The following is a 25,225-nucleotide window of genomic DNA, read 5'->3' as shown; positions in this document are numbered from 1 at the left end:
ACCTGCAGACGGAGCAGTCAGTTGCTCAACAGAGAGATCAAAACAGTCTTAAGCCTCCCTACAAGAGGTTGCAGCATGAGGGATTAAAGTCTCAAACGTTTTAGTCTTTTAGCCATCAGCTCCAGCATAAGTACCACAAACACCTAAATATAGAGCAATTCAAACATGGGCAAACCATAAAATATAAGAGAACTATTTTTGTTCAGAACAATGATACCGTTGGGGAACAACAATAAACAAGGGAACATTGTAAATATGCATCCAGTATCCAAAACTACATGACATATTTGCCAACCTGTTATAGATTATCATGAAATTAATGGCGACACTCAAAATAAACCAGGGCTTGTCAATTAAACACATTTTCGGCTACCTTTGTGGCAAACTAGGGAGAATTACTGCATAGCAATGAGGTGATCCTGAAGTAGTGTGCAGGGCTTCACTCTTGTTAAAATTTACAAAGAACTGGTAAGTAATGGTGAAGTGGTACTTGAGTAATGAGAACTAATCAGCAGCACATGTTGGGGTAACATATAATACATGATTAGCAGTTTTAATGCCACAAATTATGATTACTTGGGTTTAGCAACTTGTCATTATCTAGTTAGTACAAGGTGCCTGGATCAGCAGTTGTAAGGGAAGTGATGCTCAACATGTTAGCTTACAGTTAGGTCCTAACTCATTCTTAAGCATCTTTGTTATCATTTGCTTTTTTGTTTCATCAGCAGGCTGTAAACCCATTTTCAACAGCAAACTAGCATGCATGTACATTAAGACAAGACAAATCTAGGTGTAATACTTTTTATTCAGATCTTACAGAATTACATCTTTCACTTTCAGTGAGCCAATGTAACCCTTAGGGTAGAAAACACAATGTGTTTTTATGAAACAAGAAGTCAAACGGTGCATAACTGTGTGGTACAGTCACTATTTCAACACTATATATAAACATATTAACATACAGCAGAAACTCTTTGATAGTTTGATTATTCTGTTTTGAATGGGTTCCTTTTTTTTTTTTTAAACAGAATTTCTGTCTTTATTTTCCACATATGTTACATTTCTAAAGTACACAGAAGAGACATTAAAAAAGGCTTTACACTGAAATGTACAACTGTACATGGTCTTAATCTACCGAACTGTGTTTTTCTTCCTGAGGTCAAAGTCATCTGAAAATTAATCAAGAACGGACAAAAAATATATATATATAAAAAAAAGAAGTTGCTACCATGTACAGTATTTACAAATTCACAGTTGTATCAAAAGGAAGAAAAAAAAATAGGTAAGACATCTGAGGTTTGAAGTATTTTTTATGAAAAATTCAGCAAAAGCTGCCACCACTTCAGTCAAACTATGAGTCACAAATGTTGTTATCCATTTGTACAGTGCTTTAATATTTAAACTAACGGAGGTTTAAAATGTTGTTTCAACAAACTGATACTCTAGTAAATGTTTGCAAATGTGAAACTGCATTCATCAGTATGGTGAAGAAAGAATTAAAACTAAAAGCAAAAACAACAACAACAACTTTTCAGTTATAAATTATTATTTACAGAAATAAAAATTTGAAAAGCCAACAAATTCCACTTCTTAATCCAACTACGTAGGTGGCTTTTACCCCTCATCCACTTCTGTGAAAATGTTGGTTAAGAAGTACTGAGACACACTGGTGGGCTCCTCTTCAAGAGCACAGCTGTCCACACAGTCATCCTGCTAAGAAGGAACAAAACAGAGCACATCTCCATGTGAGCGTGTATGAATTACACTGAATGGAAAAACAGCTTCAATCCACCTGTAGCTTTCTTACCTCTGTGCACTGTGAAGTGCTAGGATCTGGGCTCCTGGGACTTTGATCACAGGTCTCTCTGATGTTCACTGCTGTTTGTGTTAGCAGTGTAATCGATGCTGGACGGGTTTCTTTTAGTGTCTGTGTCAAGCTTTGTGTGGAAGGGACATCATGTGATGTGGAGGCTACAGGCTCTAGCAAAGACTGTTGTCCTTCAGTCAGTGGCGTTTTAAGCTTAGATCGCTTGGAAACTGGTTTGCTAGGTGGAAGATTTTGTGGAAGGCTGGTTTTCTTTGTTACAGAAAGCGAGGAAAGAGAGCCTTTGGGTTTTCTGTTAGATATTAGGAAAAATTAAACGTTTCTCAATAATTGATAGAAGCCAATGTGAATTTTTTCAAAATGAAACCGTTCTTCACCCACCTCACACGCCTCTGTGAAGTTTGAGCTTCTAAGCTGCTGGTAGTTCCATCTGTCACAATCTCCTCATCACGGCTGCAGCTTCCCCTTTGTGCTTCCATGACAGCATCACTGGCTTTTGGCTCCTGGGTGGTGTTTGTTTGGGTAGGCGCTGACTCCGCTGCTTTCATTGACTTGGTCTTGCTGGTTTGTTTTCTCCTCGCTGCATTAGGTTTAACTTGCAGTTTGGCTGGTTGAAAGATTCATACAGGGTGAAAAAGCAACATTTAATGTTCACATTAGAAAAATGTTCACACATTTTTTAAAGTGCATTTGGTGAGTATGTATTTATCCTCTGCATACCTCTTCTTCCAATACTTGTTTGTCTCTGCTTGTTAAGTGCTGCTTCGGGCTCATTATTGTCCACGGCATCTGGAAACTTTGGTGGATTGTCTGTAGTATGTTCTGCTCAATTAAAGCACAAAATTAAAGTTACACAGCATGAATCAGCATGACAATCAGTAGCTTGAAAGTGACAGAATAATGCAGTCACTCTACCCTGTGGATCCACTGTTTTCTGAATGTTATGATCCTGATGGATGGAAAAACACAGCATGTGAAAAAGATTTAAAAAAATAAAAAAAATCACATTCTGACTGCCAACAGTTCTTCTTTAGAGCTTTACTTACAATCAGTGTAGATGGGTTCAGCACAGTCTCTTCCACACTGATGAGGCCTGTCACACTCTTTATCTCTTTGAACATGGGCATGGGGACATTAGACAGAGACCCCTCTCCTGCCGCTGCCACACTCTCTCCAGAAACACCACTAAAGGATGAAGAAAGGCACAGAATTAGACACCAAACTAAACAGACTACATGCTTGCTCACACAGCTAATTGATTAAAAGCAGACAAACCTTGGTTGAGGTATTGATGACTCTGCTACAGAAAGACAAGAGGGGTTCTCAGTTGCACTGTTCACCACCTCCCCTGATGAGGACAGCGGGATCTCAGTCAGAGAGAGGATGAAAAATGGTTCGTCGGGATCTGAAGGCACCTTCTCTGGCAGCACTGAAATTTAAAAAAAGAAAAAAACCAATAAATAAATAATCAAATCAAGAAGAACATTATATAAAGTTTACACAAAACTTAAGTGATATGACTGGAACATAATATATGATTGACTTACTCTCTTGAAATATTGGAAAACTTTGGATGTCGTTTGTACTTAATGTTGATGTATTCTAGGATTAGGAGAATTAGAGAAACATTTAAGGAAACTCAAGAGAGACTTTTTCACTTTAAAACTACTGACTACCGGAGAATACCTCTAACTACCCCTGTTAGAATTGGATATATAATATTAACTTGTATTAATTAGCAAGTCTTGACACAACATTAACAGATTTGATTGCAAAGCTTGTAAAAGGATTAAAGACCAGACAAAACAGAGTCATTATTGAGCTTACCTGGGTAGAAGACACTTGGTTCACAGGAACCAGAGGGACTTCAGAATTACTTGAATGATGGTCATGTTCACTTTGTTGTTCATTAACTTGTGCCAAACATCCAAGAGGAGAGCTGGGATCATTTGGATGGGGATCCTTACTGTCTAAGGTGCCCAGTGCTTTCTCCGAGTCTACAGGTTGAGATGTTACTGAACAGACTTCTACATTTATTGAACAATGTCCTGATGTTAGGTTTTTCTCTGGCAATTTCACAGATTTCTGTGCATCATTATTGTCCCCAGGGTCTTGTGCTGGTGCTATATTTGAGATTGTATCAACATGTTCTGCAGATTTACTGATATCAGCTGGCTGTAGTTTTGTCTGTGTAATTCTAGAGGATGATCCCAAATTGGGTTTCGGTTTGACCTTGGGAAACCGCCGCAATCTTTGTGGGATATTTTGTTCCAAGCTCACTGCGCTTGACATTGGGCCACATACAGCATCTGTCTTTTCCCTCTCTGATGAAGATATTTCCTCTCGGCATTTATTAGAAGAGCCAGATTCCAGTGATGGTTCAGAAACTGAATAAGCATCAGGACTTTTAAATTCATTTGATTTTTCTGGAGAGGTAGGACTGCAAGATGGCTGGGCTTCTGCATCTTTCATTCTGTAGTCACTTGATTCAGACACACAAGTCTGGCTACAGGGTTTTTCCACAACCTGCGTGTGTATAACAGGGTCTTTTGTGGATTGCAAGTTTGACTGCATAGTTCTTGGTGTTTGTGGCAGGTTTGGTTTGGGTTTGATTTTTTGCAATCGACGACTCCTCAACTGAGAAGCAGCTTCACTCTTTTCTTGATTAAGCGGTGACTCTTGAACAGGTGCAACAAGAACAGCCTGGTGGACGCTGCTCTCTTGGGGTGAGGCTGATTCTGCATCACCTGCTTCCCCAGCTTGTGAGACTGTGACTGCTGAGTCAGGTGCTACCACATTTTTACAACTACTCACAGATGTGGTAATACAAGGCATATTTTTTTCTGGATCAGATGCTGACTTTGTCTCGCTGCTGACCTGATCCCTGCTGGGTTCAAATTGTGATGCAGAGAGGTTCACGTTTTCTGAGGCACTCTGATCTGAAGTTGCTGCACCCAAGTCTAGTCTAACATTTGTTAAACTAGACTCCTCATTTGTTGATAGCTCCTCCGAGAGTGTAGGTGTAGAAACTATATTTATTGATGGTTTTAAAACTGAAGCAGGGTCAGCGTTTTCACTCAGTTTTTCGGAGGACAGGGTGCATACTAGTTGTGGTTCCACCTTTGCTGTTGTTTTTTCAGGTGATCTCATGTTTGAAGTTGGGCTTAAGTCCTTCTCTAAAACCGATTTTACAGTTTGAGGTTTAAACCTTGAAATTCTTGAGGACTGTGCTAAATTTGGTTTAGGTTTGACCTTTTGCATTCGACTCCTTCTAGATGGTGAAGGAGTTGTGTCTTTGTTCACTTCTTTTTGCCTGACAGGTAAATCTTCTGGATGTGAAACACATGAAGGAGGTTTCTCGGCGCTCTCTTGACCTGGTTCTGATTCTATGCATGGCTCCTGTTCAACTTTTGAGATCGCCAAGTCTGATGTTGCTGAATTATTGAAAACACTCTTGGCTGTTTCAACACAGGACTGAACTTTTTCCTCTGTGGGCTCAGATGACGACTTTGTGTCATTAGTGACTTGATTCCCTTTGAGATCAAACTCAGATTCCAAGTTCTGGCATTGTGAGGGACCGCAATCCGTTATTACTGCACCTAAGTCCGGTCTACCATCTGTGGTTGTTGGTAAAAGAGTATCTACACTTTCTACATGTTTTTCAGGAGAAGCAGAGCATGATGATCGTGGTTGTTCATCCTCTGTGGTTAAGCATCTTGATTGTTTGCGAGATTTGGGGTCTTGCGTTGGGATGGGGTCTCTCTCTTCAGGCTGCTTTGTGGTTTGGGATTTAGATCTTGCAGTTCTTGATGTCTGTAGCAGATTTGGCTTGGGTTTGAATTTTGGTAATCGACTCCTTCTAGATTGGCAAGTATTTGAGACTTCACTTTCTCCTTTTTCAGTGACAGATAATTCTCCTGCGTGTGTTTCACCCGTAGGTTTATCACTGCTCTCCTTGGCTGGGGACACAATTGAACATAACTCCTCTTCAACCTCTGTGATGAGTGAGTCAGAGTTTGGCGGATCCTTAAAACCAGTCTCAAAAGGTTCAACATGGGAAGCAAGTTTTTCATCTGTGGCCTCAGATAATGACTTTGTCTCTCTCGTGGCCTGATCCCTATGTGGTTCAAATGTAGATTCAGAAAAGCTGTGACTCTGGAACTGGATTTCTGCAACTGATTCAACCCCAACAATATCTGGTTGACTCTCAGATGGCTTTGCTGTTAGTTTAACTTCAGTAGAGGAAATGTCAGCTTTTAGCAATGCTGGAGAACAGTCTTTAATGTTAGCAGATTCTCTGTGGCTTTCTTCAGCTGTCCTTGCTGCAGATATATCTGGTTGGGATTTGGATTGTACAGTCCTGGAGACTCGGCTAAGGTTAGGTTTAGGTTTTATTTTGGAAAAGTGACCTCTCTTAGTTTGTAGAGTATTTTTGTTTGAACTCTCTGGATGTGGCTCATCACTGGTTTTAACTGCCATTTCATCACTGACTGTTTTGCTAACTTGTTGTTCCACAGTGGCCACAGTCGCCGATGTCTGTGTGACATCATGATCAAATGCAGACACGGAAGGAGTGGCACTTTCTTCCTGTACAGCAGCATCGGAAACAAGCCCTTTTTCTAGGTGGGTGGTTTCATTCACATCAGCTGATGCCGTCCCTGCAGTTAAATATAATGGCACATTTTACATTGACTGTTGCTCAGTCTAACAACAAATGAAACTGTCCATTATAAGGACTCTTTTCTGTCTTTCTAACCTGTTACATGATCTCGTATGTCTACTTGATTCTGTTCCGACTGAGAGACGTGACTCAGGTTTCCGATGGTCAGCAGGGTTTGAGCAGCCTCGTTGTAGCTCTGATCTTCAGATACTGAAATAAAAAGACAAACAAAAAATATGAACTTTAAATCTAAAACTATATATAAAATTCATAAGCAAATAATCATAAAACATCTTCAACATACCTTCTGCATGTTCTGAAGAAATAAATTCTATAACATCCTGCAAAGCAAACACACATATCATAAATAACACCAAAAGCTCTCCTTTCTATTCACAAAAGCTGTTTTACAAAAACATGAAGTACAGTACACTGCTTCATTTACAATATCTTTTCTACATCTGTACACATCTGTACAGATATGTACATCTACAGTTGACTGTATAGCAAATAAAGATGACATTTTAGGCACCTTTCTAATCTTATTGATCACTGAACTGGTTTACTACAAACCACATTGTTATTTATGCATGTTATAATTTTCATCGATCAGGCATAACATTATAACCACAGGCCTAATATTGTGTTAATCCTGCTTTTGCTGCTAAAACAGCCCTGGTCTGTCGAGGCTTGGACTCCAATAGAACGTCTCTAGCTGTACTGTGGTATCTGGCACCAAGATATTAGCAACTTTTAAGTCCTATAAGTTGCAAATTTGGGCTGTCCATGGATCAGACTTGTTTGTCCAGTACATTCCACAGCTGCTTAATTGGACTGCAGTCTGGGGAATCTGGGAGTCAGTCAACACCTCAAACTCCTTGTTGTGCTCCTTGAACCATTCCTGAACCATTTTAGTTTTGTGGCGGGGCGCATTATCATTCCAAATGAGGCCAAATGAAGGTGGTCTGAAACAGTGCTTAGGGAGGTGGTGCATGACAAAGTGACATCCATATGGTTGGCAGGACGCAAGGTTTCCCAGCAGAGTATTGCTCAAAACATCACACTGCCACTGGCGGCTTGCCTTCCCCCCATAGCACATCCTGGTGTTCCCTAAGTAAGAGGCGCAAATGCACCCAACCACGTGACATTAAAAAAAATGTGATTATTTGGACCAGGCCACCTTCTTCTATCAATGGTCTAGTTCTGATGCTCAAGTGGCACTTTCGGTGAAGGACAGGGGTCAGTATGTGAACCCTGGCTTGTCTGTGGTATGCACCTCCATACACTGTGATGCACTGTTTGTTCTGACACCTTTCAATTAGAACCAGCATTAACTTGTTGATATGAGATACTCTAGCTCATCTGTTGGATCGGACCACACAAGCCAGCCTTGGTCATTGGTGGCCAAGGCTCACTGATGCACGTTCCCCACATGCAGCAGTGAGCCTATCAGGACCCTATCGCTGGTTCACCATTCTTCCTTCATTGACTAATACTGCAGACCGAGAAAGTCCCAAAAGAGTCTTGTCAAACTCAAATCTTTTTACATTTTGCCCTCAATTTTTTTTTTACTTTGAGGACAAAATGTTCACTAACCCACCCAGTAACAGGTGCAATGATGAGATAATGAATGTTATTTATTTCACCTGTCTGTGGCCATAATGTTTTGCCTGATTGCTGTGTAAGTAATTCAACCACATACTGAATACATGTATTCAAAACAAAAATGGAAAGACACTGCAGAAAAAAATAAAAGGTTGAACTTACTCAGTTTTGAGCCTTTAATAATAGATAAAATTGTGTTTTCAAGATTAGTGCTCTGGAATGATAATCATTAACCCCAGATCTGTTATTGGGGTTAATGATTTAATTAACTTGGTACTACTTCTTAAGCATAGGTCACTTACAATCAACAGGTCCAACTGATGTTCACATGGTTCAGCTGACCCTGTCTCATGTTGTGCCTGCTCACAAGCAGAATCGGGGCAAAGTGCATCTTGGGAAATGCCCAAAACATCAGGCATAGTGGCCAAGATATCAAGCTACAGGTGGCATAGGAGGAGTCAGAGGAAGATTGGAATGTAAAACCATGCGCAAATAAAAAGTAAAGCAAAACATAAAAATGTTTGTCATGGGAATTATTTCAAAATAAAAAGAATGATTGGTGTTTTAGTGAGGCATGTGATGGAGAAAATGTTTATCATACCTCAGCAATTGTCTCATCCACTTCTTTAATCTCAGGACGAGGAGTGTGCAGGCCGGCAGGCACAAACGCAGGTGCACTGCTGTCTTTACTGGGGCTACCTGCGAGTTCCACCTCCTCCACTTCTTCATCCTGCCATTGATGACTGTCCTCGTCACTAAATTCTGTCTGAGAAGCTGTGAGAGTGACAAGTTTACACTTTTTGGATTTTGGGGCCAAATCATGCTGTGGTAGGATTCTCTTCTTGGCTGCCTGTTGGGATTTTGGTTTAGCAGCAGATGCAGTGGACCCAGCTGCTGAGGCTGGTGTAGTTTCAGATGCAGAGGAGTGTACTTCATCTTTGGCTGGATAAGTCAAGGGCTTGATGGGTTTAGGCACTCTACCACATCTACAAAACAAAATGAAACACTAATAAAAACACTTTATTCATGATCAATAGGAATATTGTTCTTAAATCTATCAGCCCACCAGACAATGTTAGATGACAAGAAACCCTGTATTAACAGTATTGATAATTACAAAAAACATTTTCATATGTTTCTGTAATGGTGAATCCATCAGTATGTCTAAACTCTTTAATCAAAGTCATTTTTTAAATGCCAAGGAATAATTTTTATTGTAATTCATCAATTTTCAAATTTACCATCTTTACAAAAATGCTGAAAAAAAATAGTAAAGCACATTATTATTTTTTTATTAAGATGTCAAATTACAGCTATTTGCTTGCTTTGTGAACAGAAACATTTGTTTGATTGAATTAATTGATTAACTGTTTTGATTAATTGCTAATTTCTCAAAAAAAGTCTAGTGTGCCGGCTGAAATCTGGGAATACAAACATGAATTCAGTTTGAAATCCTTCACTCCTGGACAAATATGCTGAACAAATATTTAATTTTTAGTTTTAAAAAAGTTTATGAGAGATTTCTAAAATATTTGTGTTTTCTTATTTTTATGAAAGGTGGTCTAACAAATTTGTTAAGCGCTGGATACAGTGGATACACGGTCAGAATGGGAGTTTTTCAGTAAATTACATTCATGTACCTGGTAGGTCTTGGAGGTTTAACTATGGCATCCTCCTCCTCCCCTTCTGAGGAAATATCATCACCGACTGGCTCCCTGCTGGCTTGGCTTAAAGATGATGCATCTTTATTTACCTACAGTAAGTTTCAGTAAAGCAAAGCCAGTATTCATAAAAAGGTTTCAAGGCTTATAAACAGAAAGTGAAATAACCTTATTACAAGTTCAACCACTTACACTCTCATCTTCTTCATCCAATGAAGTACTTTTAGCTGTTGTACAAGGTGAAGGCTTTTTACTCCATTTGCGGCCTAAAGGCAGTAGTGGTTTTGATGCTCTGCCTCGTGAGAGTTTAGCTGGCTTGATTGCAGTGTCCTTAGCTGTATTTGCATTTTGAGTTTTCTCTGACCTAAACATTTGAAAGAAACTGATTTTAATCGCAGAGATATGTACAAAAAAAATAATATTCACAGCAATATGATTTTAGTGTCATTACGTGTCTGAGTCTTTGTGGTTGTCAGGAAGCTCTGCCTCAGGATCTTCGCATACGCCGTCCTCATCTGAGAATTTAAAAGCAAAATAAAAATGGCGTGGCACTTTAACAAAAGCCAAGAAAACATGGGGAAACGAGTACTGATTTGGGGGGGGGGGAAGTTATTACCCTTAATTTTCAGGAAATATTTAAAAAAACAAACAAACAGTTAGACAAAAGGTAGCTACCACGAAATCACCACATACCTACATGTTTTGTAACAACAAAACCGCTCACAGTCCCTGTACCTTGCTCAGTGCTCACTCGTTTGGTTCTCTTGTCATTTGGTTCCTCATCCAGAGCAACTTGTCTGTTCTTTCTTTTGCCTCTTTTTGTCTTAGCGTCAGAAACAGGAATTTCTCCATCATTACAGAGATCCTCATTCTCTTTCTCCCCTTCCTCTTCCTCCTCTTCCAACCCCAGGGTCTCTTTCCCATCCTCATCCTCCTCATCTTCCTCCTCCACATCACTCAGTTTCCTTCCCGATTTTTTGGCTGTAGAAGGAATAAGAGCACATAGACTTTTGAATTGGGAAAAGCTAAAGGAGAATTCCCAAATATTCACATACAGCCTACAATGATCACACGAGAAAAGAAATCACGTTGACGTACAGTGGGGCAAAAAAGTATTTAGTCAGCCACCGATTGTGCAAGTTCCCCCACTTAAAATGATGACAGAGGTCAGTAATTTGCACCAGAGGTACACTTCAACTGTGAGAGACCGAATGTGAAAAAAAAATCCATGAATTCACATGGTAGGATTTGTAAAGAATTTATTCGTAAATTAGGGTGGAAAATAAGTATTTGGTCACCTCAAACAAGGAAAATCTCTGGCTCTCACAGACCTGTAACGTCTTCTGTAAGAAGCTTTTCTGTCCCCCACTCGTTACCTGTATGAATGGCACCTATTTGAACTCATCATCTGTATAAAAGACACCTGTCCACAGCCTCAAACAGTCAGACTCCAAACTTCGCCATGGCCAAGACCAAAGAGCTTTCGAAGGACACCAGGAAAAGTATTGTAGACCTGCACCAGACTGGGAAGAGTGAATCTACAATAGGCAAGCAGCTTGGTGTGAAAAAATCAACTGTGGGAGCAATCATCAGAAAATGGAAGACATACAAGACCACTGATAATCTCCCTCGATCTGGGGCTCCACGCAAGATCTCATCCCGTGGGGTCAAAATGATCATGAGAACGGTGAGCAAAGATCCCAGAACCACACGGGGGGACCTGGTGAATGACCTGCAGAGAGCTGGGACCAAAGTAACAAAGGTCACCATCAGTAACACACTACAACGGCAGGGAATCAAATCCCGCAGTGCCAGACGTGTTCCGCTGCTGAAGCCAGTGCATGTCCAGGCCCGTCTGAAGTTTGCCAGAGAGCACATGGATGATACAGCAGAGGATTGGGAGAATGTCATGTGGTCAGATGAAACCAAAGTAGAACTTTTTGGTATAAACTCAACTCGTCGTGTTTGGAGGAAGAAGAATACTGAGTTGCATCCCAAGAACACCATACCTACTGTGAAGCATGGGGGTGGAAACATCATGCTATGGGGCTGTTTTTCTGCCAAGGGGACAGGACGACTGATCCGTGTTAAGGACAGAATGAATGGGGCCGTGTATCGTGAGATTTTGAGCCAAAACCTCCTTCCATCAGTGAGAACTTTGAAGATGAAACGAGGCTGGGTCTTCCAACATGACAATGATCCAAAACACACCGCCCGGGCAACAAAGGAGTGGCTCCGTAAGAAGCATTTGAAAGTCCTGGAGTGGCCTAGCCAGTCTCCAGACCTCAACCCCATAGAAAATCTGTGGCGGGAGTTGAAAGTCCGTGTTGCTCGGCGACAGCCCCAAAACATCACTGCTCTCGAGAAGATCTGCATGGAGGAATGGGCCAAAATACCAGCTACTGTGTGTGCAAACCTGGTAAAGACCTATAGTAAACGTTTGACCTCTGTTATTGCCAACAAAGGTTATGTTACAAAGTATTGAGTTGTATTTTTGTTATTGACCAAATACTTATTTTCCACCCTGATTTACGAATAAATTCTTTACAAATCCTACCATGTGGATTCATGGATTTTTTTTTCACATTCTGTCTCTCACAGTTGAAGTGTACCTCTGGTGCAAATTACTGACCTCTGTCATCATTTTAAGTGGGGGAACTTGCACAATCGGTGGCTGACTAAATACTTTTTTGCCCCACTGTATCTTACCTTTTGTCTTTCTCTTGCCCTTTTGGGACGATTTCTTCTCAGCCACTGATCTCAGTTTCTTCTTACTTCTCTGATATTCCAAAATCTTTTCTAACAGCTTAGAGAAGTACTCTATGTCCAGTTTGCGCCTCTCTCCTACAAAACAATCATCAGCCAACTTAAATTAAATTTAAGAATGTACACACAGAACGTTAATCATTCGGTTATTTTGATTCCAAAACGTTTGGCAACTGTGTAAAATGTGAAGGGAAAAAAGGGAAAAACATACAATACTGTGAACACTTGGGATTCTATAATTAACTAAACAAAAACACAGAACTTTGTGCGCGTGTGTATTTCCCACTATGCTGCATAATCTCCTCTCTCTCTAGTTATGTTACTAATTAATATTATATTCGTTCTTTTTTTGAAATTTGATATATTGTCTTTTTACCATTTTCAATTAAATATAACCTTTAAATGACATACGTGAATAATTACATTTGAAGATTATTACTAAATACTTACTGATAGCTTTGTCAATCCTCCAAACATTCTCTCGTTCTTCTTTCTTGAATTTGTTCTGAAAGATCAAATTCAAAATTGCAGTTCTGTGTATTTAGTTCAACTTTAAACTCTTTTTTCTTACCATGCATACTTGTATTTATCGCTGACCTTTATCTCTGATCGAGCTCTGTGTGGAAACAGTTGGCAAATCATAGAAAAATCTGTCCCCACCATGCTAACTGCCAGGAAGAACATGTCTGTCTCTGATGAAAACAAATTTAAGAAGAAAAGTCACAAAAAAGGCATCAAAACAAAATAATAAAAACACTTAATATGTTACCATATATGTGGCTTATCTTACCTGATAAGCCACTGTATTATAACCATTCACATGTGAAGTGCACAGCATCGACTGTGTGGTTATAATTTTCTGCATTCAATTAGACACATGCCACACTCTTAACTATTACTGCGGACTGTATATAAAAGATGGCTTCAGGACCTGAAAAGACGAGTCAGTGCAGACAAGCCTTTACCTGCAATAGGTAAAGGCTTCAAAAAAGGACTTTGCTAATCACCAAATTATATACAGTATCTATGTTGCAACAGTCCCTGACAGCAATAGCCTCCTCAGAAGAACAATGCTGCCTGCAACACAACAAAAACTGCTCAAGCAGGACTCAAGGAAAATAAAAAAGAACACAAGGAATTGATCCAACCTAAGAACTCCTCAGATCCCAATCTGATAAAGTATCCGTGGGACGGGGAAACAAGACCCATCACACAACTAGAGCTGGGCGATATAAGATTTTTTCATATCACGATATGTTTTTTTCATTTCAGGCGATAACGATATCTATCACGATATAAGCCAAATAACTATATTTGTAAGATTTAAATGTGCTGTTGCTCACAAGTAAAATGTGAAATAATCAGCAGCTTGTTTTTATTTAAATATTTATTTCCCATAATAAGTTCAACAGGGTAGATGTACTTAAGGAACATGAGACTTTTTCAGATAAATAAAGGCAAATATTGCAAACTACACAAAAGGCAGCCGCTAAAGCGTTTAAGTTTCAAAATAGAACAAACGAAACAGACTACTAAATTGTCGATTCCACTTAGAAACAAAATATTAATTCTAAAAATAAATCTTAGTTTGTTTTACAGAAGAACAGACAAAACTGACTAACTTTTGTCAATATCAAATAAACTGAGAACTAAAAGGAAATTCTCAATCTCTCCTTGTTGTATAGCTTAGCTTTTCAAACAGTTTTAACAGTTACTTTAGTCTGACAAAAGCCGAATGACGAATTAGCGCTTCCAGTCAGAGACTGAGGCTACGTCCACACGTACACGGGTATTTTTGAAAACGGAGATTTTCCGTTTTCGTTTTAAAAAATAATCCCGTCCACACATAAAGGGAGAAATGAAGGAAAACGCTGCTATGAACATTCCAAAGCAGCAGGTGGCGCTAGATTCCTAACCGTGCAGAAATGTTGGCCAATCAGAAGTCTAGAAGCCTCGGTGGGAAAAAGTAAACAAAGCTGGGGCATAGAAGCAGAACAGAGTCGTATGTTTGGAGGGACAGTAACTGTGTGTATATGTAAGCATTTAAACACTGCAGAGAGTAGAATTAACAGTATTGTAGAAATTCATTTCACCGAAACAATAACGTGGCGCACAGTGTGACGTCAAAAAATGCGCACACCTTTGACGCTGCGTTTTCTCCGTTTTTCTAGTCCACACGTAAATGCAAGTTTACGAGTTTTTAAAAATCTTCGTTTTCAGTGACCAAAAACGCCGTTTACGTGTGGACGAAAGGTACAAACGCATAGAAAAATCTGCGTTTTCAAAAATACCCGGGTACGTGTGGACGTAGCGCATGCACCAGTTTATTGTATTTCCAGAGTTGCTTTCGGCACAATTTACAGTGCACACTACTCTGTTTTTTGTCAGACTTGAAATAGCCGAAATACCTTCACACTACGGAACTTCTATGGCTCTTCCGTTCGACAATCTCTCTGGCATTGGAACCATCATCTGTTTTCTCTTCGGTAACCTTCGGTCACGCTCGGTTGATTTTTCTAGTCGGCACACTCATTTCCTCCATTACCCGGGCGGTACGGTGGCTGGCTGCTTCCCAAACAAATACACATGTGCGGCTTGGCACTTGTGCTGTACGTAACAAGTCACGTGACGTGACGCTGCAGCTGTGATTGGTTCGGCTCTGCGCTACTTAATTTGGATTGGCTGACCTTTTTTTTTTTTTAAAGAGGACAAGAGCGGCGAGGTCTATCACGATAGTTGAATTTTTCTATCGAGAAAAAGTTATATCGCGATACATATCGTTATCAATAAAGTATCCATTATTATTATTGTTATCGTTCTATCGCCCAGCTCTACACACAACTCACGTATTTGTTTCCAATGTCTCGTGCTTTTGCTCTGCAAAGCCAGTGCTGCTTTGCATAAGGTTCCTTTAATATTGTGGCTGTCTCACCTTCGCTGGTCCAGCGTTTTGCATGGTTAAGTTTCCTGAAACTTGAGTAAGTTGTAGTGGAGCCTCGTTCAAAGATGGGGTCTCGATTCTCTGCTGGGTTTGGCCCTTTGGCTCGCTGGACTTCCACAGTTAAGCTGAGAGATAAGATGAAAGGGTTTTAAAAAGCCTATAAATGGTTTGAACGTTCTACAATATCACAATAGGAAAGCAATTATTTTATATGGATGGGGCAAAATAATAATAAAATAATAATAATAATAATAATGCATACTTTATTAATCCCCTGTAGGCCGATTACTCTCTGCATTTAACCCATTGACTCAGTGAAGCAGTGAGCAGCCACCAATCCATCACAACGGTACTTTGCTCAGGGGTACCTCAGAGTAACAGTTCAGTGGATTCGAACCACCGACCTTCCAATCATGGCGCGACCACTTTACCTAATGAGCTATCCCTGCCTGGGGATACAGATCAAATGGTCTACAAATCTCTACTAACCTCTCTTCGTCAATAATCAGTGAGCCATCTTCTGCAACTTTGACTTGAGGAACCATAAGTGCTTCTTCCTGCTCTTCCTCTGCCTCCTCTGCTTCTTCCTCTGTGTTGCCCATGGTATTAGGGGGGATTTCAGGTTCCTGTGCCTGCTCTGGAGACCTTCAAACATTAAAAAAGAAGAAGAAAGAAAATAAAGAAAAATCAATTTATTATAAGCAACTGGTATACAAACTTTCTACACATTCTGAAACGTGCAGCAAGCCACAGCTTTTGAAAGACAAACTGTTTAAAATGCACTGCTGCCTCCACATTTAAGTACGCCAAAAAGTTAAAACACTTAAACCAAGTTCTCTGTTGTATCAGATGTGCAGTCACTTTTCAGTGATTCAAACAGACTGAATTAACACGTTAAAAGAATAATGTTTGGCTGGGACAAACTCAATTCTAGTGTTCAACTTTGTTTTGTTTCATTCATATTTTTTTTCATAATACTTTTTGTGATGAAAAACTGTGTTTATGACTCTTTCTTTGAGGAACAACAGATGATCAGCAATTGCACACAGTGAGAACATGGTTCATGTGTGTCCTTCTGCAGCATTAAAAAAAACATAACTTTTTAAACTTAAATATTATAAGAAAATGTGACAAAAAAAGCATGTCAAACATTGAAGTAATTTCCATTTGAATTACAGGCTTAACATAGACAAACCATTTAAAAAAAACATGATTTAAAGAACAGGACAAACATACGCTTCTCTTCCTGGTGAAGGTGGGAGCACAGTCTCATTCTCTTGGGTCAATTCTTCTACACCAGATCTGGAAGAATTTCAAAATTCAGTTTTCTCAAGTAAAATCAGTGTTCGTCAATATAAAACATCATAAGTGAAATATATGGTGCATGGACTGGACTGTTCTACAGGAGCGTACTTTATGCAACATATCTCATTCACCCATTTACACACACATTCATAAAAGCACATTTTTGCATCTAAGTGCTTTCTACCTAACATTAACACCGATGAACACATCGGAAGCAACTTGTAGCTGCTTGTCAAGGATACTTTAGCGTGCACAACGGAGCAGTCGAGCATCAAACCACCAACCTTCTGAATAGTAGACAACGTGCCTCCTGCCTGCCTCCTGAACAATGGCCTCCCCCATACTTTAACATCACATAATTACATGAATTTCACAACTTTGCAAGATACTCACATCATTGGGTTAGACGTTGGAAGATAATGGATAAGGTCCCGCATGGTCATTTTGGCAGGATCTAAATTAAATACCTTCGAAACAGCCTTAGCTTTCTTAAGTTTCTGCAGAATCAAATGACATCACACCTTTCAGTTAACAAATCATGATAAAGCTAACAGTTTATATCTGATGAATACATTATTTAACTCAGACACCTGTGAAAAGATGGCTAAAAATGCTTAGTTAATGACAAGGACTCACTTTTTCTTTGCGTCTCTCCTCTCTGAGCAAATCTCTGAGCTTCTGAGCCTTCACAAGCCTTTGTACGTCTGATGGGTCATTTAGAAGTCTACTCAGGGAGAGTGCCGATGGTGTCAGTGAAGGCACAGTCTTTGATGATGCAAGTGTTTTGGCTTTCTCCGATAGTTCAGTAGATTCTTTGTCTGGTATGGAGGGTCTATCTGGTGGTCTGGGAGGAGCTTCCTTAACTTGTCTGTCTGAAATGTTCTCTGATTGTTTGCTACTGTCTGCTGGAAGATGGGTTTGTTCTACTGACTGTACAGCTGAGGAAACAGCTGAAGATTCTGAAGCGTCCAAAGAAATGGAGGTGGGTTTAGGTTGAATTTTAGGCAGCTTGCCGTCTTCTGAAGGCCTGCGTCGCCTTGGAGACTGGAGTCCCTTCGGAGTTGCTGTTGTTCCCGTTTGACTGGATGCTTTTGCCTTGTCAAGGCCCGCACCAGAGCAATCAACAGATGTTTGAGAGACTGCTTTGATGGGAGACTTTGGTGTCCGAGAGAGAGCAGAGGGGCGGCCAGGGGCCACTTTAGGCTTAACAGAAAATCGTTTCCTTCTTTGGACAGCCACTGAAGAGCTGGTACCATCCACATTTTGCTCACTGCCATCCCTAAACGGTAGTAAGAAAAATTATTGTTGTCAAACATAACAAATAGTCTTAAGGCTTCTAAAATAATTCAAAGACACTTTACTTTAAACTCACACTGAAGCTGCAGCTTTTTCTGACAGGGTAATGTCGGACTTATCCGTCAGAGCACTAGCATTGTTGCTGTCCCCAACCTCCCTCTGGGCCTCACTGGCCTCCTGATTTGCTGGAGTTGCTTCCGGAGGTGCTGATCGCCCTGCTGTACTTACATTGGGACGCACACTAAATCTTGACCGACGGAACATTTTGACCTGAAAGCAAAGCTGCATCAGTACTGAACAAATAGCCATGACATCAATCTGCAAATGAAATACTGCTAAACTCCATCTAACGCCCTAATACGCCATCAAAATGTATTCAGGTATTGTAAAGGTGCTCTGGAAATCAACCAAGAAAAGATGCCCTTACAGAACAGCAGTCACAGGTGGGGATCTTTTTCTGCACCAAATCTCGTCTTTACATATAGCTTTTCAAGAAATTATTTGCTAAATAGAAATGAACACATAAACATCTCTCCATGGATGGAGTTCGACACTAATATGCATTTGCTTCGTCTCAGTGTTGACAAAAAGCAGCTTACTCTACTGCAGCTTAGGCATATTTCGCCTACAAAGTAATAAACTTCGCCTGCACAAAAAGTATTTAAATGATCTCTTCTTTTACTTAAAAATGCAAAACTCAGCTACTTTGTTTACAGGGCTGGTGACGTCGACAGTCGAGAGGCCGTTAAGTTTGATGGCAAACGCTTTAAAATCACTCGGAAACACCGCCAGACGTGGAATAAGCCAACAAACACAATTTAAACCAGTGAAAATTACGCAAAATGCAATCTTAATGGTGGAGAAAGACTGGGAAAGTGCACAAGCTGGACTCAAACTCGGGTAAAAACAGGTTTAAGCGTGACGCTCTGCATGCGTTGGGTCGCCCTTTTCATGACGTTTTGAAGCTAAGACCGCTTCACTGATATTTTTATCGCGTCCACATCTTTTACTTTACTTGTATTAACGTACCTGACTAAGAATATGTCGTTTTGTGGAAGAAATAAGCCTTCATTTACCGACGAGAAGTGGTAAGTAGCGGACCCAAAGCACACGTTAATCCGCCATGTTTTAGTGACGTAATATTTTCCTGAGTGAAGGGGGTTATGGGAAATGTAGTTGGGTTCAAAGAGTTGGATGAGGTAAGACCGCGATCTCTGTAAGCAATCCTGTCTGCGCTTTACTAATAATAGTAATAACAACAACAACAAAGAAAAAGTAAAAAAGCTTTAGTGTAAAGTATAAAATATGTCTGTATGAAATGTAAGTATAAGAAAATATGTGATTTTAAATTGTGCCTGCCTTCCCTCCACCATGTTTTATCTCCTGAAAATAACCCATTTCTTTTAATTTCTTTGAGAAACAAACTAATATACATATTTAAGTAGCACGGAAATATTTGATTTTTTATGGTGGTTTATCAGGTTATGTTTACATGTAAATGTAGTCTTTAAAAAAAGAAACCAAGATTCCAGAGTACTAACTATTATATAACTATAACTATTAACTGGTTTAGCGCTACCCATTACTATAAACTGATTAAACCGATAGGATAATAACTGGTCAGCCCCATGACTGACTTTAAATCTGTGTAGGATTTATCTGTTTGGTTTAGGTAAACAGGACCTCATACACCGTGCCCAGCAATTTCTGTCAAAAGAATTAATCCTTATATCAAAAATATATTGATTCTCATTCAGTTTCCTCTAATTAATCTGATTTAGCTCACTGTTTTCAGAAAGATCTTCTTTTGGTGACTCCGATTATGACAGATTATCCACCTCCACCTTTCCCTAGCATCCTCTTCTGCCACACTAACCTTCTGCGTGTCCCCCTTCACTGCATTCATCAATCTTCTCTTTGTTCTTCCTCTTTTCCTCCTGACTGCTAGCTCCATATTCAACATCTCTTGTTATTCCTCCTCTACACATGTCCAAACCACTTCAATCTTGTCTCTTAAACAGCTCAACCTAAGCTGTCCCTCTGATGTTCTCCTTTCTAATGGTGTCCACTAGGGCTGCCACGATTAGTCAACTAGTCACGATTACGTCGACTATCAAAATCGTCGACGACTAATTTAATAGTCGACAGTCGTTTGAAGCTTTGTAAGATCCCAAAAGACGCAGGACTAAGTAGTAAGATTTAAGAGTGTAATAACGGACTGAAACAGAAGATGGCAGCACTGCATGTACAAGGATGCCAGCTGCCGTTAAACGAGGAAGAAGAAACTGTCCCAGAATTCATAGCGCCCTGCTCAGTTTCCAACAATGGCGGCAGCTAGTTAGTTTTAATATTACTCTTATTATTCTTTCTGGGTCACAAAATAGACGTTTAACATATTTTCAGACGAGAATGTAGCTGTGTAAACCTCAAATATCTGCTCAGTTTATCAAGACACCACATATTTTCAAAAGCGCTCCGACGTTTTCGGAGATGTCTGTTACCCACTAGCTCGTTAGCTAGCCGGGGTTACAGGCTCACTAGAGCCGGTGAGAACACCGGACTCCCGGCAAATCATTTTCAAACCCACCGCTGTAGTTCGCTACTCAGGTTAAACATGATATATAAGTCACTTAGATAACTTAAAAATGTTATTGTTTGGCTTTTTTCAGTATTTTATTTGTTCCTGAGTAAATCAGTTTGGCTGAGATTAAAGTTATAGTTTTTACACAGCTGAATAAAGGTTAAGCAGACAACTGATTATCAGAAGTGTGAGATGCTCGAGAATATACTCCGGTGTCCTGTTATATTTTAGATTGCAAGGAGCAGACGGCTGCGTTTATTAAACTCCACCAAAACAATCTGCAAACTTCATTAAAATTTAATAAACTATCATCTTGTCTTTATTTTTAGTTAGCACATACCTTAAACACTTAAAGCTGTAAGCTAATGATAGTTATATAAGAGCAGATGCATGCTGGTGCAATAAGCTGTACGTTTTACGTTCAATGGATGCATGATCTGACTAGTCGACTAATCGCAAAAATAATCGGTGACTAGTCGACTATCAAAATAATCGTTTGTGGCAGCCCTAGTGTCCACTCATGTCACTCCCAGTGAAAATCTTTAGATCTTCAGCTCTGTCGCCTTTTTTTTTAGTACCACTGTGTCCAAACCATACATCGAGTGGCGGTCCTGGCCTGTTTGTCGCCCTGGGCGAACACTCCCCCCCCCCATACACACACACATATGAAGAGAGAGAGAGTATGCATAGTATGCAAACGGCTAACAAACAGCCATCATAATTCGTCATACAATGAGAACAGGACAAATCAACAACTGACAATGACTAATTAATATTAAAATCTGTAACATAATGTATTGTTTGGAGTTTGGAGTAGTCTGTTACTGTTACTATTTTTACCAATTCTTCTTGGAGCAACTGTAACCCACATAATTTCCTTAGGGAATAATAAAGTATTCTGATTCGGATTGTTTCAGGATGACCTGCCATTATCCAATGTCCTGTATCTTTCGTTTCTCCTCCTCTTCTTTTCTCTTTTTTTGTAAACTGAGCACCTGATGGCTTTGAACTGTTCTTGTCCATCTTGGTTTTAATTTTGCATTCCAGTATGAACACCCATCCCCCAACTCGAGGATCACCACAACATAACCTAATAGACCTACACCTTAGTTCACAGATTCACTTTGTCTAGAGTTTATTTCTGGGATTTCACATAACCCAGTATTCAAATCATGAATACATAATGGGCTTGGATTTACAGCATTATGAATGAAATGTGCTCTATTTGGAAGCAGCCCCCTCTCGATGTGTTGTGTGTGAGACTTTAAATCGTTATTGATCCCTTTACCCCTGGTCCTAAAGTGTATATTTATTTTCTTACATATATTGTTTGTTTACTTGCACTGCTGTAACTGGAGCCTCGTCGTCTCGTCTCTCTGTATACTGGACTGTATGTAGCGGAGATTACAATAAAGTTTACTTTGACATCAGCAGCGAGCAGGCGCACCTAGGGCTCTCGCGCTCACTTTTCACGTATAGAATTTCGAAAAAACATAGGTGCAAATTATAAGTCTGTATAATGATGTCTGGTGTTTTCGTGTTTGTTGGTTTGTTTTTATTCTATTTTATTTTGGGGGTGGGTTATTAGACGCTGCTCCAGCCAGCGAGAGAATCCCCCGCCGCCCCGCCCTCTCCTCCTTGTGCCGCAAGCAGCAGGCGCACCTCGCAAACGGAGGGCGCCCTTACTCCCAGCAAATGGGCGATAGAAAACCGATCGGTGCCTATGCCATTCACAATATGTGCTGGCATGACGTCGGGGCAGCATGAGTACAAGCAATTTTTATTTATTTTTTGCTTTGCATGTGTAACATAGTTAAATAGAGTTGAAGTTAAATCCCGCTAAATGGGACATTGGCGCCACCTACTGTCGAAAAAGTGACCCTGCAATATTCACAAAGGGCAAGGGATTCTGGGTAATCCTCAGAATAATGGAGGATTTCTGCGAGGTAAGGAATGCGCAAATGTCGTGGGGAGGAAAAATCATATCGCTGGCTGTTAAAGTAATACAGTCTGACCCGATTATTTTTGTTGTTTATACATCATTTGTTGCGGGTCATTTCTCCAGTCTTTATGTTGAACTGAGTGCACGTTTATGTGAGATTTCTTTATTGGGAGGAGAGGAAACAAAATGGGAGCATAGTTAGCTAACTCTGTTGTTGCTTTCCCGTTTAGATTTTGTGCTGATTGCCCACGACATTAAAAAGAGAGCATTCTAACCATTGCCTTTTTGTTGTGAATGCAGGTATGTGACTGTGCCACACTGTTTAGAGAATTTACATTGTTTCATGTACAGCTTTAAAATATATTTCTATATTCCTTTCATTTGGGAAATTTAACATGCAATGTTAATGGTGTTGAAGTTTTTCTACTTTGGTTGTATAAATTTACCACTATACGATCACACTGCAAGTGGAAATGTAATCCTCAGAATAATGGAGGATTCCTGCGAGATTTTGTGCTGATTGCCCACGACATTAAAAAGAGAGCATTCTAACCATTGCCTTTTTGTTGTGAATGCAGACCAGAGAAGACACTACACAGAGGTCACATTGGTGCCGTGACTCGTTCGTGACGCTGCTGAATCGGGCTGGTGTCCTCTCGTCGCAGCATCATCGTGGAGCATCAGCTTCCTTATTGTTTAGTCTGTTGGGTAACGGAATCAAACTTTGGGGACTGTTGGACATACTTTTATATTGGCTTTGTATATTGCCATATTGTATTAAGTCCACCTTAGCTCTATTAATATTCTGCTAGATATGGATCTAAGTGACTCTGATGACACCCCAAATGTGACTCCCCTTGTTGTGGGTAGGGGCAGAGGGTTCACAACTGTTCCTTTTTCACTGGGTGACTGTCGGGTGGGGCATAGAGCAGCAGATAGTTCTTGTGAGCTGGTGGCTGAGTCGCAGTCAGTACAGTGCACTAAGTCATCTACCTCAGACCCCCCAATAACTGATGTGAGTCTAGTCGACCAAATGAGCGACATTGTGCAGCAAATTGGGCAATGCCTGGCTGATAGCATTCTGTCACACCTGACTACGCCACACACTTCGAGCCCTGCATCTGCTACATATACATGTCCTGAGGTGGCGCATGAAACAACAGATCTCCCCTCCAGCCGCTCACTAGATCTCTCTCAAGTCCAGCTGGTGGCTCCACGACAGGTTAAAGACCCACCTGTGTTTCGGGGGGAGAGTTCGGACTCATTGTCTGTTGATGAGTGGCAGGAAGCCATGCAGAGTTACATAAAGAAGAGTGCCATTCTTCCAGAAAACCAAGCTGAGGAGATTTTGATGCATCTGAGAGGCAGGGCAAAAGATGTTGTGAAATTTGGTGTGAGGAATGGTGGAATTGATGTCCAGCATAATCCACAAGCTATCTACAGACTTCTGCACAAACATTTTAGTTCCACCCAGTGCTCGTCTGTGCCCCTGGCTGACTTTTATTCCACCCTGCCGAAGGACCGAGAGGATCCATATGAGTACTGGCTGAGGCTGAACAAGGCTGCTGATGTTGTTGGCAACTGTCTTAAGGAGCAGGGGAAATCTTTTGAGAACTCTGGTGTGGAGGTTGCACGCATGTTCATCAGACACTGCCCCTGCAGAGACTTGGCTCTTATTTTTAGAACCAAAACATGTGATAAATGGTCAGCTCATGAAGTTCAGGAGGTACTGGATGAGTATCACCTGGGTAAGGGGTTCCAGTCTCCTCCACAGACGGGTAACTGTGTCTATGTGAATAAGGCAGAGGTTAGCACAAATGGTACTCCTTGTTTGGCTGACCATGAGCAGAGGCCAGCTGTGAGTCAGGATGGCTCTGCTATTGAGAGGTTGATCAGCATGCTAGAGAAGGTGCTGCTTCAAGGCCCAGGCTATGCTCGAGCTAATGCCAGGCGACAGAGTGCCCGACTGCCGAGAATACCGGGCTTAGATGACACACCATGTTCCATCTGCAGAGATAGCTCCCACTCCACACTCACGCACTGTCGGGAAAACAGATTGTGCTTCATGTGTCACCTACCTGGTCATTCGAGACGTAACTGCCCAGAGGGCAAGTGTACTCCTTCCAGTGGTCATCAGGGAAACTGAACGATCTGCGTGGAGGGGAGGACAGCGCAGATCCAGCAAGTAAGCCTCCCATCTTGGATGTGACTGATATTAATGATTATGACACTTTGTATTCTACTTACAGTGGCATTGTCCCGCCAAATAAAACACTGATTGCACAGGGCTTGCATAGGCTCTCAAACACTGATAGTTTATTCTACTCTGCAGTGACTACTAGTGGTGGACAAGTTCTTAAAGCATTAGTGGACAGTGGCTCTATGGCGTGCACCATAAGTGAGACAGTTGATGAGAAACTTTCACAATCGATACCTGATATTGAGAGACGTTCAGCTGAAGACGCTGTCATTGTTGGTTGTGGGGGTCACCTCGTTACGCCTTCTGCTATGTATGATCTTACAGTGTCAATATATGGCTTTAAGGTGGTGATTCCTGTTCTGGTGGTTCCGGGCCAGGCTGATGACATGATTCTGGGCAGCAATGCGATAAAGTGGCTTATTTCACAGTTAAAAATGACTGTT

General features: G+C 40.6%; 2 protein-coding genes across 7 annotated transcripts; one reads left to right on the top strand and one right to left on the bottom strand.

Moving 5' to 3' along the window:
- Positions 1-785: 785 nt before the first annotated feature.
- Positions 786-19,205, bottom strand: LOC146666370 (uncharacterized). 6 transcript variants are annotated; one of them, XM_085414365.1, is made up of 27 exons: positions 19,089-19,205; positions 18,136-18,329; positions 17,400-18,042; positions 17,157-17,260; positions 16,695-16,760; positions 15,948-16,103; positions 15,450-15,583; positions 13,115-13,209; positions 12,968-13,022; positions 12,461-12,595; positions 10,445-10,732; positions 10,203-10,266; positions 9,944-10,115; positions 9,731-9,843; positions 8,692-9,076; positions 8,393-8,527; positions 6,790-6,826; positions 6,582-6,695; positions 3,653-6,483; positions 3,373-3,427; positions 3,101-3,254; positions 2,872-3,010; positions 2,741-2,774; positions 2,546-2,647; positions 2,207-2,432; positions 1,808-2,117; positions 786-1,713 (listed from the first exon to the last, which is right to left on the bottom strand). In XM_085414365.1, exons 2-27 carry the CDS (start codon positions 18,321-18,323, stop codon positions 1,615-1,617), a joined length of 6,834 nt encoding a protein of 2,277 aa, XP_085270491.1. In that variant the 5' UTR covers positions 18,324-18,329; positions 19,089-19,205; the 3' UTR covers positions 786-1,614. The 6 variants fall into 6 exon arrangements, with proteins under 6 accessions (XP_085270491.1, XP_085270493.1, XP_085270494.1 ...); XM_085414367.1 differs by having other exon boundaries at positions 786-1,710; XM_085414368.1 differs by having other exon boundaries at positions 10,487-10,732.
- A 3,441-nt stretch (positions 19,206-22,646) lies between these two features.
- On the top strand, positions 22,647-24,877 carry LOC146666369 (uncharacterized). The gene is made up of 2 exons (XM_085414364.1): positions 22,647-22,882; positions 23,091-24,877. Exon 2 carries the CDS (start codon positions 23,397-23,399, stop codon positions 24,726-24,728), a length of 1,332 nt encoding a protein of 443 aa, XP_085270490.1. The 5' UTR covers positions 22,647-22,882; positions 23,091-23,396; the 3' UTR covers positions 24,729-24,877.
- The last annotated feature ends 348 nt before the right edge of the window (positions 24,878-25,225 follow it).

The sequence above is a fragment of the Rhamphochromis longiceps genome, linkage group LG7, assembly GCF_057381845.1.
Source record: "Rhamphochromis longiceps isolate RC_006_pf linkage group LG7, R_longiceps_female_GT1.1, whole genome shotgun sequence".
Taxonomy (NCBI): domain Eukaryota; kingdom Metazoa; phylum Chordata; class Actinopteri; order Cichliformes; family Cichlidae; genus Rhamphochromis; species Rhamphochromis longiceps.
Note: the sequence above shows the minus strand (reverse complement) of the source record. Positions and strands in the feature narration are given on the sequence as shown.